Below are 13,656 nucleotides of genomic sequence, written 5' to 3' on the forward strand. Positions count from 1 at the left end.
CTCTCTTAGTGCTGAAGTCTCTCCCTTGATCTGTCTGCCTGATTGTGTGTATGGTCCCCTGTCTCATCATGAAAGCTCTGCAAACTCTACCAAAGGCTCCAAATTTTCTTCTCCTCTACAAGAACTGACAGTAAAACTGTCCTGGCCTAATTGGCTGTGAGACACATGGCTTAATCTGTAATACATCCCTCTGCACTAGACGCTACATTCCCAGACGTCTATCAGTGACATGGTGTTCATTATAACATGATCCTTGGACTTAAATATGTGTGTTGAAGTGTAGATTCTCAGTAAAATTTGACAACTGATGCATGAAATAAAGGTTGGAGTCTAATTGTCCCATGTGCTGATTTTTTGAACGACTGATTATAGTGGTTCCCCTATAACTGAGATCTGCCACACTTCAATAGTACTCCAAGCTATTGAACAGGATTGTCTCTTAGAAATCCAGCTCAAGAGTGTCATCTCTAACCACTTCATGAGCAGAACCTCATTTCATTTTTTGAACTCTTCTATGAGGGTACACAATATTATTACCCCTCCACTTATAGGTGGTATACTGAAGTGTAGAGAGATTAAAATACTTGGCTACGATTGTCCTGTAAACCTTGAAAAAACTAGCACTTAAAGATAGTTCTCCACGAAGCGCAGCTCACACTTGTGACAACCACACTTGAATACCTTCATAAAAGCGATTATTCTGCCTAAGGTGTTGTTAGTGGGTGTGCTGTGCTAACATACATGTAAAGAGGTATGAACCTATCCCCCTAAATCTTATAGTGTAGTAAACCTCAACACAGTGTTATATGTCACAGCAAAAAATAATAGTAATATTAAACATTCATCTAGAAAATTAAAGATGCTGAAATGATTTTAAAAAAGAGCTAAATAGACACTCTAAAAACATACAAGGAGAAACCCACATGGCACAACAAACCTCTCCTGCCTCACCCAATGCTCCCCTCAGCTGTGTTTGGTCCATCTACCTATACTGCTCCCTTCTCTGTTTCTGGTGAATTCTCTCACCCTCCTGTGCCTCTGATCTGTACTCCAGGTCTCGTATAAATAAATAAATAAAGTCTTTAAAAATAAATAAATAAAAATACGCATGGCCAAGTAGTGCATTAAAAAGCACTCATCATCACATACCATCAGGGAAGCACAGACCAAAACTTCCACGACACACCAGCTCACCCCTGTGAGAATGGCCCATCTCAAAAAGACCTGAAACAAGTGATGATGAAGGTTTAGAAAAAAAGGGACATCATGCACTCTTGGTGTGAATGAGTCATCCACAGTGTTGTGAAACACTGTTACCTCAATAAGAAATACAACTTTCCTGAAGAATTTAGTGAAGTTACAGGGACAAGATCGGCATGCAAATTCAGATGTTCTATTCTCAAGCAATGACCTCTGAAAAAGAAATTCAGGAAGCAACTGCATTCACAATAAATCTAAAGAGTAAATAAACCATCGAGAGATAAAATTAACAAAAGATATGACTGAATTGTACTCTGAAATTTTTGAATAACTTTGAAAAGAATTTTAATAGATCTAAATAAATTTAAAGTACCCCATGTTTAAGATAGTTTTTCTTAGTCTTGTTGTGAGTTATAGAATTTTGCTTCATAAGTTTTCTAGAAAAAAGACTATTCTTTGTAAGGTGTACTCTCTGAAGTCTGCAATTTTACCTGTGATCCTGAGTAGTGTGTCAGGTATTTCTCTGAACTCCACAATTGCCTCACCATATTCTTCACTCAACATTCACTCATAAGCCTTTGAAGTATTTTCCAGAGTTCTAACAAATTTCATTCATAGGGTATTTGCTTGTTGTTTCAGAGATCTATAAAGAGATGCACCCTTGAAACATACTAATTGCTTTTTTATTCCTTTCTTTTTAAAGGACACTGATTATAACATTTGGGCTCACCAAATACTCCAGGTAAATACCTCATTGTAGTACTCTTACTCTAATTACATACGCATAGTACAAATTGATTTCTACCAAAAAATGTACAAAGTAGGATCTGATTTATGCAATATTTACAGAATCCAGGAACTGACCTGACATGTGTGAGAAAGTTTATTCAGCCCCTCCTGATTCCTTCTCACAGACTCTTCCCCATGCCCATCACCCAGGGACCTGGCCAAGTGCAGGGCTCCCTCTGGGTGCTCATGCAAGGCTATGAGGCTTCCCATCCACAGCTGCTCTGTCAACACATGAAGCCTCTTCAATCCCTGTAGCTGGAGAGGGATAATGACAGTAATGGATCTGCTTCACAGCACCCAGAATGACACATGCCAATTCTTTCTAAGTCCATGCTCTACAACTGACACCTGACACATTGTACCCAAATGGACAGGCACATGTAGGGAAGCAGATATAATATTTAAACACCACTATTTTATAACCCACACTGCAGTAATATTTACTAAAAGTAATATTGAATATTTCAGAAAACCCAATGTGTTTTAGATACTTTCTCTGCTTGGTCTGTATGGGACTTGCAAATCTTTTCCTAGGAGGATGCCTAGGAGGATGCCTGAGGCAATTATCCTAGGAGGATGCCTGACGCAATTATCTCCCTCTCACACATGAGATGCTGAAGTTAGATGACTGCATTATTTAAACAATTGATGCCAAATCACCTTCTACATAGAGCAAACTAGTAACCAACCCACACGCCTGCATGAGGGAGCTGTGATTCTTCAGTTTGGGAGTATAAGTTTAGAGACCACTCAGAGGAAAGATTGGATCTATGGGTTTTTGTGAAAAGGAAAACATTTTCTAACCATGATTATAGTGGTAATGCAAATTGAATGATAAAACAAATTGTTAAAAGTACTCATTAAGACATCTTCCACAAAGATCAGAAATGAAAATACAGTATAAGTGAAATTAAATTTTAACACAGAAAGTATCTCATGCTGTACTATTTACCACAACCAAGATATGCAAGAAACCCAAATGCCTCAAAAAAGACAAATGCATCAAAAAGCTGTGGAATATTTACACAAAGGAATATTACTCTGCAATCAAAAAAGAAAAACTGATGCTATCTGTGGCAACATGAATGGAGCTGGAAGGGATTATGCTAGCTGAAATAAGTCAGAGGGACAAAGATAAATATCAGATGATCTTACTTATATGTGGCATACCAAGAAATCAAAAAAAGTGAAGAAAAAGTCAAAACTAGCAAGGTGACCATAGATGAGGCATACAACAAAGCAGAGGAATAGAGAACATTCAGAACAGCAGAGGAAGAGGGGTAAAAACAAGGAATGGTGGTGATGGTTCATGAGTATAATGGTGATGGGAGAACTATGGTGACTTACAATGATGTAAGGAAAAATATTTTATTAATATTTATTTTTTTAAATAAAGATCCTAGTGCTGCAAAGATGTGAAGGTTGAAATTAGAATATGGTTGCTGTTGGGAATGTAAAGTTTTGAGACACAGTTTTAAATTATATATATTTACCACAGTTTCAAAATAAACTCCCTAATATTAACCCAAATGCAATAAAAACCTTTGTGTGCACAAAAATTTTAGCCAGGCTTTTATATCAGCTTTATTTATAATCACCAGACTAGAAACAATATGAAAGGTTCTCAACAGAAGTAAGTAGAAAATATAAACATAACATTCACAACAAGGACTACTACTTTGAAATTTAAAATTCTACTATAATCAGTCCTTTAGCATCATTGTTGTGTGCAAAAATTTTCTTCCAGTCAGTGGGGCTTCTCTTTGTTTTGGTTATTGTGTCTTTTGTTGTCCTGAAGCTCTTTAATTTGATGTAGTCCCAGCTGTTTATCTTGGCCTTCACTATCACTGCTTTGGGTGGTGTGTCTCTAAAGATGTCTTTGATGTGCATATCACGTAGTGTTTCACCTATATTTCCTTCTATGCATTTTATGGTTTCAGGTCTTATGTCTAGTTCTCTAATCCATTTTGAGATGGTTTTTGTGCATGGTGTGAGGTAGTGGTCAAGTTTTATTCTTTTGCATGTAGCAACCCAGTTTTCCAAGCACCATTCATTGAACAAACTTTCTTTGCTCCAGTGCATATTCTTAGCTCCTTTGTCAAACATTAGTTGACCATAAATCTGTGGGTTTATTTCTGGGTTTTCTTTTCGGTTCCATTGGTCTGTGTGTCTGTTCTGGTTCCAATACCTACAAAGAACGGACGAGACTCAACAGAAACAAAGAAAATAATCCAGTCCAAAAATGGGCAGAAGAGCTAAAAAGAAACTTCTACAAAGAGGAAATATAAATGGCCACCAAGCATATGAAAAAACGTTCAACATCACTTGCAGTCAGGGAAATGCCAATCAAAACTACAATGAGATACCATCTCACACCAGTGAAAGTGGCACATATTAAAAACACTAGCAACAACAAATGTTGGCGAGGATGTGGACAAAAAGGAACTCTCTTGCACTGCTGATTGGAGTGCAAACTGGTCCAACCACTATGGAAAGCTGTGTGGAGATTCCTCAATCTACTCAAGATAGAGCTTCCATATGATCCACCCAATCCACTACTAGATATTTACCCAAAGGACACAGAAACATCAATTCCAAAGAGCACCTGCACCCCTATGTTTATAGCAGCACTGTTTACAATAGCTAAGCTTTGGAAACAACCCAAAGGCCCAAAAATAGATGACTGGATCAAGAAGATGTGGTACATATACACCATGGAATATTACTCAGCATTCAAAAAAGATAAACACATGCAATTTGCAGCAACATGGATGGCGCTGGAAGGGATCATGCTCAGTGAAATAAGCCAGAAAGAAAAAGAAAAATACCGGATGGTATCACTCATAGCAGGAATCAAGAAAACTTAAATAAGGGACCACAAAAAAGAATAACTATAAGAAAGAAAAAATCAAAATCCACAAACAACTATGAACCAGAGACACTCTATGACCGGGGCGGGGAAAGGAGGGATTAGGGTCAAAATAAGGGGGTTGTAATGTATGGGGAATATAAAAATAAAATGTAAAAAAATAAAATAAAATTCCACTATACATACAGGTGACAATGTGCATGGACTTAAGCTGAATTATGTTCAGTGAAAAATGCCAGATTCATATGCTATGGATTCTAAGACTCTAGTGAAGAACATTCTTACAAAGGCAAAATTATATGAAATAAGCAGGTCAGTAATTATGGCAGCACTGACTCCAAAGAAGCTGAGGGACCAAAACCTTTGGAAATACATTAAGACATGAGCATACTAATCTCTGCAACTGGTTAATTAAAAAAGAAAATAACCTGAAAGAACAATGCAAACACATCTGTACACCATAAAAATGTGTGATGTGGTTACCACAGGCAGCTAGATTATTGCATCATTAGGAAAGTAGAGTGAGGAGCCTGAGGTGCCCACATAGGGGACATCCCCTGAGAACTTCATGTCTTTATAATCCACTCTCAGGCCCAGTCCACAGACCCGCGGTGACTCTGGTAGCCTTGTTTACGATGGCCAGACTTTGGTCCAGCCCCTTTGAACATCATGTTTTCATCTGAATGCTGATGGTTTGCACATGCCGACCTTCCTCGGATCTCTGGATTTCCTACGAACTTGCAGCCATGGCCAAGGAAACAAGACAAGGTAAAAAGGATAGTGAAGACATGAAATGAAAACCCTTAAATGTTTAAGGGGTTTTATAGACATTGGTTTGTGACTTGCAAATACATTCCCATGGCCTGCAGGAAAGAGGCAATGTTATTATGGCTATTTTATCAAAAATGGGGAAGTAGTGACCCTTCCAAAACCACAAGAGAACACATGGTAGATTTAGGACTTGAACCCATGTTAATGATTTTTCCTCCATCCTTCCCTGCTCTAGAGACCTTGGAACCTGCAGCACTACTGCACAGAGCTTCTCCACCACAGTCTGTGGGTTATTCCCTGGCTGGATTATTATTACACTCTCCGGGATTGACTGTCCTTTGCTTTCCAGCGAAAGGTAAGATTCTATATTCAATATGCCTTTCATGAAACCTGTAATTCATGCAAATGTCATGGGGCAGCTACTGTGATTTCTTGCACACAATGTAGGTATTTTCAACAATTGCCTTGAAATCTGAGATCAAACTGGAGAGTGTCAAAATGGCTTAGCGGTTGAGCGCTGGGTTGCGAGGCTGCCCGCAGCCTCAGCAGAGCCAGTTCCATTCCCGAGCACAGGCGAGAGCACCACAAAAAAAAAGAAAAAGAAAGAAAGAAAAGAAAAGAAAACTTCCACTAACATAAACTTATATGATGCTATGGACCACACTGCTCCCTACAAAGGGTGAGTGGAGTGGGGGGAATGTGATGCTGTGATTAGACAAAATTTCATCTAATCCACTACAAATCAGCATTGGTGATAAAAAGAAATAAAACCTGGATGGTAAAATGACTTGTTGAGGCTGCAAAAGGAACCAAAGTGAAATAGCAAAATCCAAATTTATTTCAACATTTTCTGCAGAATGGCATCCTTACTGTTTCTGTCTTATCCGCACATGTGGACAGTGATGTAATGAAACATTGAACTTTTGATTTGGTCAAAATAACTCTGAAACTTGAATCTTCTTCAAGCTGTGTGATTGTAGATGCGACAAAGTTAAACAAATTCTTGGTCTCTGATGGTGGAACTGAAATGAGAACATCATCCATGACACCCAGACTACACACACTTATATATACAAAGCTCTTTGCATTGCATATTGTACATGTATGTGTTAACAGGGCTTGTGTAATTTTGCAAAGACAACATGCTTTGGGCAAGGCATCTGATGTGAAGTTGCCAGGACAGAGTCTAGGGAAACGCAGACGTCATCTGAGCTGCCCTTTCAAAGGCAACTGAGTCAAATTAGATGAATTAAAATACTGGCTCTACAATAAAATATTCAACAACATAATATTTTGCTTAAAAAAACTGTGTAGGCTAAAGGCAAGCCCCAAACTGCACTTTCATCCTCCATCTCTGTGATTCAAATATGGGAGACAGTGATGAAAACAGAATGAGTGTAAGAAAGGAGACTCCAAGGCATGGAAACTGACCATAGATCTCAGCATCCTGGAGTGATGGAGGAATTCGAGGGGAGAGGTAGGGGTGGAGCACAATGCACTATGGTGGAGGATCATGATCATGCCGTGGTTCCAGAACCGCCGGGACCACACCTGAGCAGCGATGCTCTATTGTGGCGAAAAAAAATGAACAAGGATGTAAAATAATGGCTGTTCAGTTAAGAAAATAAAAAGAAGACTTAAAACTGATTAAAATATGGATTCCAGAGTAAGTTAAGAAAGGAGTACTACATGAGAAAGGAGTACTACATAGAATGGGAAAGCAGTTAGTGGTGCAGGGGACAGAGAGTTCTGGAAGGTGTTGAATATCTCAGTGACCCTGGAGTGTGAGAGGAGGCAGATTAAAGGGGGAGGCTGCAGGACTTCAAAGCTCACTCATGCCTGACACCCCGTGTGTTTCCCGAAGCAACACAGAGGCCATCCTTCAGGTTAATAATACTTTCTGGCTCAACACTTAGGCTACACAATTGCTATGTTAGTCATGTTTACACATCATCTCGCTTAATACTCACAGTAGTACCCTGAGTTGGGTCTCATTTCGATCTTCTTTTTGTAGACAGATAAAAAACTAGCTTGGAGGTCTTAGATTAGTTTAATTATTCCTGGTAGTAAAAGGGGGGGGCTGATAAGCAGCTGTTCCATGAACACAGTTCCAGCCCAGTGCTGAGTCCTCCCTCAGAGGCTCTCCACTGCTGACACACACATGCCCTCCCTACACCTGCAGCCCACCACATCCTGTGCACAGAAGTCTTAGTTACTTCACTGTGGAACCCGAAACACTGAGTTTTGAGCAGTGGACATGATGAGTAATCGTAAAGAGTTTTGTCTAATTTAATTGAATTGTAAGAAAGAGGATCAGACTTGGGAAACAATTAACTCCAAGTCTCAGTTTAAACATGTTAAAGAATTAAACAGGTGAAGTGATCCACAGTGATTCCTGATTTACCAGTTTAGAATTCTAGAAAATTTATACATGAAATTCTGTATTGAAGTTCACATATTAGGTTCGGAAAGTTTGAGATACACACCCTTGCTGTAATGAAACAATGACCGAGGTATATAAACATTAGGTTTCCTAAATGTATCCACGGTTAACTCTCTATTCCTTTATTTGTTCTTGCTTTAGGACATCTGATTTCTAAACAACCCCCATGGTGAACACCACAGAAGTGACCGAGTTCATCCTCCTAGGACTGACCAAAGTCACAAATCTCAGAGTCCCACTTGTAATGGTCTTCACTCTTATATATGTCATAAATGTCATCGGGTAACTGGGGATGATCCTGTTGATTCTTTTGGACTCTCATCTCCAAACACCCATGTACTTCTACTCAGTAACCTGTCTCTGATGAAGTTCTGTCACTCTACAGCTGTCATCCCTACAGTCATGCTTGGGTTGTTCATAGGAGTTTAATCTAATTAATTCAAATTTAGGAAAGAGCACCAAACTTGGGAAACACTCCACCCAGGAACAAAATTTGGCTTCCCAATGACTATATGTGGAACCATGAATAAATGACTCATTCTCTTGTGCCTGGCTATGTAAGGAAAATAATGACTACCCAGCCTGAGAAATTGTTGAGAAGAATCGGTGAACACAGCTGTAGCCTCCAAAGCTTGTCTAAGCAAAGTTCAGCTCTCATTGTAAATTCCAGAATTGCACATTAAGACTTTTTCACTAAAATTTCATGTCTCAGTTTAAGAATGAAAAACTGGTGAGATGATCCATGGCAAATCCGTCTTCATCAAGTTAGAATTCTATATATTTATACATAAAATTATGCATTGATGGTCATGTTTTAGGTACAGAGAGTCTGGAGACACATACTCTTGCTATTATGAAATAATAATCCTGGCATGTAAGCATTTATGTTTTGTTGTAATTTTGACATCTAACTCTCTGTTCCTTTATATCTTATTGCTGGAAGACAACTGACTTCTAAACATTCTCCATGGAGAACACCACAGAAGCAACCCAGTTCATCCTCCTAGGACTGACCAAATCCACAAAACTACGAATCCCACTTGTAATGATCTTCATTCTTATATATTCTGTAAATGTCATTGGGAACCTGGGGATGATCCTATTGATTCTGTTGGACTCTCGTCTCCACAAGCCCATGTACTTCTTCCTCAGTAACCTGTCTCTGATAGACCTCTGTTACTCTACAGCTGTTACAGCTACGGTCATAGCTGGGTTGTTCATAGGAGACCTGGTCATCTCCTACTATGCATGTGCTACTCAGATGTTCGTTTTTGCAGCCTTTACCACTGGGGAACTTTTCCTCTTGGCTGTAATGGCCTATGACCGCTATGCAGCTGTGTGCAAACCCCTGCATTACACCACCATCATGCCCACAGTTGTGTGTGTAGGTCTCGCTATAGTCTGCTACACTGGTGGTTTCCTCAATGGCATCATCCATGTTGGAGAAACATTCAGTCTCACTTTCTGCAGCTCCAATAAGGTCCATCACTTCTTCTGTGATATTCCAGCAGTCATGTCTCTCTCTTGCTCTGATAAGCATGTTGCTGAGATGGTTCTTATTTATGTAGACATCTTCGTTATATGTTGTCCTCTTTTGGTTATCTTTGTATCGTACATGTTCATTTTCATTGCAATCTATAGGATGCGCTCAACTGCAGGCTATCAGAAGGCTCTGTCCACCTGTGCTTCTCACCTCACTGCTATCACCATCTTCTTTGGGCCAATCATCTTTATGTATTTACAGCCCAGCTCCAGCCATTCCATGGACACGGACAAAATGGCGTCTGTGTTTTATACTATGGTCATCCCCATGCTGAACCCCATAGTCTACAGCCTGAGGAACAAGGAGGTAAAGAATGCGTTCAAGAAGTTGGGTGAGAAGACAAAATTGTCTCTTGGATTGTGACTTTAACATTTTGTGGGGCATAATTAGCTTTCATGCCTCTCCATCTTCTTCATGTACTGACTTATACTTTACAGTACACCTAAGTCCTGAAGTGATGCCCTCACCATTTCTAAAGACTATTGTCTAGAATGAGGAAAGCTGACAACAATGCACGTCTAACAAAATGACACAAACTAAGGGGAAGCACAAAATGTGTGTTTCCACATTTGAAAAATACATATTGAGGATATTTGCCTTATTCCCTTGCTCTGCATGTATTTTCTCTGCCGTGGGCACTACAACCAAATGGGCACATCAAATTAACAAGAGGTAAATGAGAGTATTATTTTTAACAAAACTAATTGAAACATTGAATTGGGATATTGATATATAAATTATATCAGTGTGTTTAAAAATAATCTACAACTCATAATTTAGGGGGAAAGAGATACACTCATAGTACTCTGTTTTATTTCATTGGCATATTTTATTGAGAGACTATAGACTTAACCTCATACATGAATCACAAATTCTGATTTCTTGAGTCATTTTGTGAGCTAATATTTTCTCATTATATATTTCAAAAGGAAAATAGCCATTACAAATACAAGGAAGAAAAGGACAAGCTTTTTCAATTTCTTCCTAGATGACTCTTTGTTTGCACACTTTGAAAACATGTAGTGAAACACTAACAATGTGTTTAAAGCCTACAAGTGCTTCTGATGGTTAACCTTGCTTATTAAGCCTTAATTTGGTTAAGTTTCATTGTATCTTTTCACTCCTCCTGTTTGTTACACAGTTCATTCACAATGATATTTTTTCAAAATTTCCTCACAACTCCAAGCAGCGATTATTTCCTTGCAATTTTGTCCTTGCTGGCTCCTAATTTGGACTGTGAAGGTGCTGCTTCAATGACATTCTATCCTAGATGTTGTCTGCATTAGCCATTTTCAATAATGTTCATCACCCACTACATGGATTGATATTTTGTAAGGATAGTGAGAAAATCAGGCTGTTTTTCGCCTTCCACACCACAGACAGCACATGCATGAAATGCTCAGGTGGGACCATAAAACCATTGGGGCTCTGTCCTGGGCCATATAGTGCCCCTCCCTGCCCTGTATCAACAGCCACCCTGTGAGATGTCAGGTAAAAGATGTCCTCACAAGGTAGCCAGGTTGGGTGAAGTTGAGAGCCAACATTCCGGAAAGGAATACAGGTAACTATTAAGCAACCAAAAAGGGTCTCAAAAAGACAAGTAAGCCTCTTAAGGTCAGTAAGCCTCTTAAAGTTACCCATGTCCAAATGTGAGTGGATCTGCTGAGAGCCGGTGTAGATCATGCCAAGATACATACATGACCCAATGCATACTTGTTAGAGTTATGAATACAATTGTGAGCTGACCAGCAGTTCACTCCATAAAGAGACAGGCTACATTGAAGGGAAAAGCTGGGGACTCCAGGGCCCAGGCAAATGACCTGTGCCTGGAGAATTATTTGCTGCCAACCCCAGCCTGGGAGGAGGCCCTGTTTGCTTTGGATAGGATAAAGCCAAGGGACACACCCAAAGGTTTGGGTGGGGACAGGAGGCCACATGTGGAGCTTGCATCCACTGGTCCCCAAGCAATATGCACAGGGTTTTGTACTTAGTAGATTTGGGGAGGAGTGTTGTATGGAAACCCAGAGAAGTTTCAGAAATCTGCTTGTTACACCTGATGGCTATGGAGGCCGGAGAATCAAGGTGACAGCAGTGAGGTGATTCCTGGGGATTGGGCGATTATCTCCAAAGGAGTTTGAAGTGTATGTGTTGCCAATCTCGGACATGCTGTGGGAGGATGTACTATATGGCTGGTGACTGGAAACCACAGCTGGAGAATTTTGCCTTAGGATACGTGGGCAGAAGGAACTGTTGCACTTGCATGCGAGTGTCCACCCACACAACTGCCAGTACAGAGGTGAGTGACCAATACTAAACAGTATCGGTTGCCAGGTGGCCACAGAGACATTACGGGCACAATGGCAGAGTTTGAGAAAGGGACATTGTGTGTGCTGCCCACAACCTCTATAATTCACCTGAGTGGCTGATGAAGAAACCTGACAGCTCTTGGCATATAACAGTACATTCCCAAGGAGAAGAAAGTGGTGCTGCCCTTGCATGCGGCAATGTCTTCAATGGCTGAATCGTTGGGCTGTCTGAGTCACGAGCTGGGCACATAGCACTTTCTAGCTTCTCGGGCTAATGATTTCTTTTCCATTACTCCAGCACCAGAGAACTAGGCCACTTTGCCTTCACGTGGGAAGTCCACAATGGGCATTCACTGAGTTTCCCTGAGGTCACGTGAAAAGCCATACAGTGTGCCACCAGATAGTGGCAGTTGATGTGGACCTGTGGGAGAGACCATCCTTGGTGCGCTTGTTCCATCATGTTAATGATACCTCATTGACCAGAGACTGTCCTGCAGATATGGAAAAAGCTGTACCTCTCCTGTGGACACACCTGAAAATGTGTGGCTGGGCTGAGCAGCACTCTGTTACAGTTCCTATTTCTTTTTCAGGTTATGAGTATAGCGTGCTCCACTCCTCATCAAGGGACTTGCAGAATGACATATATATTGTATGGTGAAAAAACCCTGATGAGATGGAATTTAAGGAAAATGAATAAATCAGGCTATTTTTTACCTTCCACACAACACAAATCCCTGAAATGTTCTGTTTCTCACCATTTGGACATCAAGCAAACAACCAAGAACCGTATATTGGCAACAATGTCTTGGTGTCTTGGTGTGTGACTGTGGGCACCTAATGTGTAAAAGGGCCTAGTGAGTGGAGTTGCTGTTCTGCCTCTCTTAGTGCTGAAGTCTCTCCCTTGATCTGTCTGCCTGATTGTGTGTATGGTCCCCTGTCTCATCATGAAAGCTCTGCAAACTCTACCAAAGGCTCCAAATTTTCTTCTCCTCTACATGAACTGACAGTAAAACTGGCCTGGCCTAAAATGGCTGCAAGACACATGGCCTACCTCTGTAATAGCTCCCTCTGCACTGGACTCTACATTCCCAGACATCAGTGACATGGAATTCATTATAACATGATCCTTGGACTTAAATATGTGTGTTGAAGTGTAGATTCTCAGTAAAATTTGACAACTGATGCATGAAATAAAGGTTGGAATCTAATTGTCCCATGTGCTGATTCTTTGAACAACTGATTATAGTGTTTCCCCTATAACTTAGATCTGCCAGACTTCAATAATACTCTAAGCTTTTGAACAGGATTGCTTCTTAGAAATCCAGCTCAAGACTATCATCTCAAATCACTTCATGAGCAGAACCTCATTTCATCTTTTGAACTATTCTATGAGGGCACACAATATTATTACCTCTCCACTCATAGGTGGTATACTGAAGTGTAGAAAGATTAAACTACTTGGCCAAGACGTTCCTGTAAACCTTGACAGAAGCAGCACTGAAAGATAGTTCTCCACAACAACACAGCTCACACTTGTGACAACCACACTTGAATACCTTCATAAAAGTGATAATTCTGCCTGGGGTGTTGTTAGTGCATGTGCTGTGCTAGCATACATGTAAAGAGGTATGAACCTATCCCCCTAAATCTTATAGTGTAGTAAACCTCAACACAGTGTTATATGTCACAGCAAAAAATAATAGTAATATTAAACATTCATCTAGAAAATTAAAGA

At 40.1% G+C, this 13,656-nt stretch overlaps 1 protein-coding gene across 1 annotated transcript; it reads left to right on the forward strand.

Annotated features, from left to right (window-relative positions):
• The first annotated feature begins 9,039 nt into the window (after nucleotides 1-9,039).
• On the forward strand, nucleotides 9,040-9,978 carry LOC119254349 (olfactory receptor 5B3-like). Its single transcript, XM_037521457.1, has one exon. It carries the CDS (start codon nucleotides 9,040-9,042, stop codon nucleotides 9,976-9,978), a length of 939 nt encoding a protein of 312 aa, XP_037377354.1.
• The last annotated feature ends 3,678 nt before the right edge of the window (nucleotides 9,979-13,656 follow it).

The sequence above is a fragment of the Talpa occidentalis genome, unplaced genomic scaffold, assembly GCF_014898055.3.
Source record: "Talpa occidentalis isolate TD23 unplaced genomic scaffold, MPIMG_talOcc4v2.1 talOcc4.3, whole genome shotgun sequence".
NCBI classification, from domain to species: domain Eukaryota; kingdom Metazoa; phylum Chordata; class Mammalia; order Eulipotyphla; family Talpidae; genus Talpa; species Talpa occidentalis.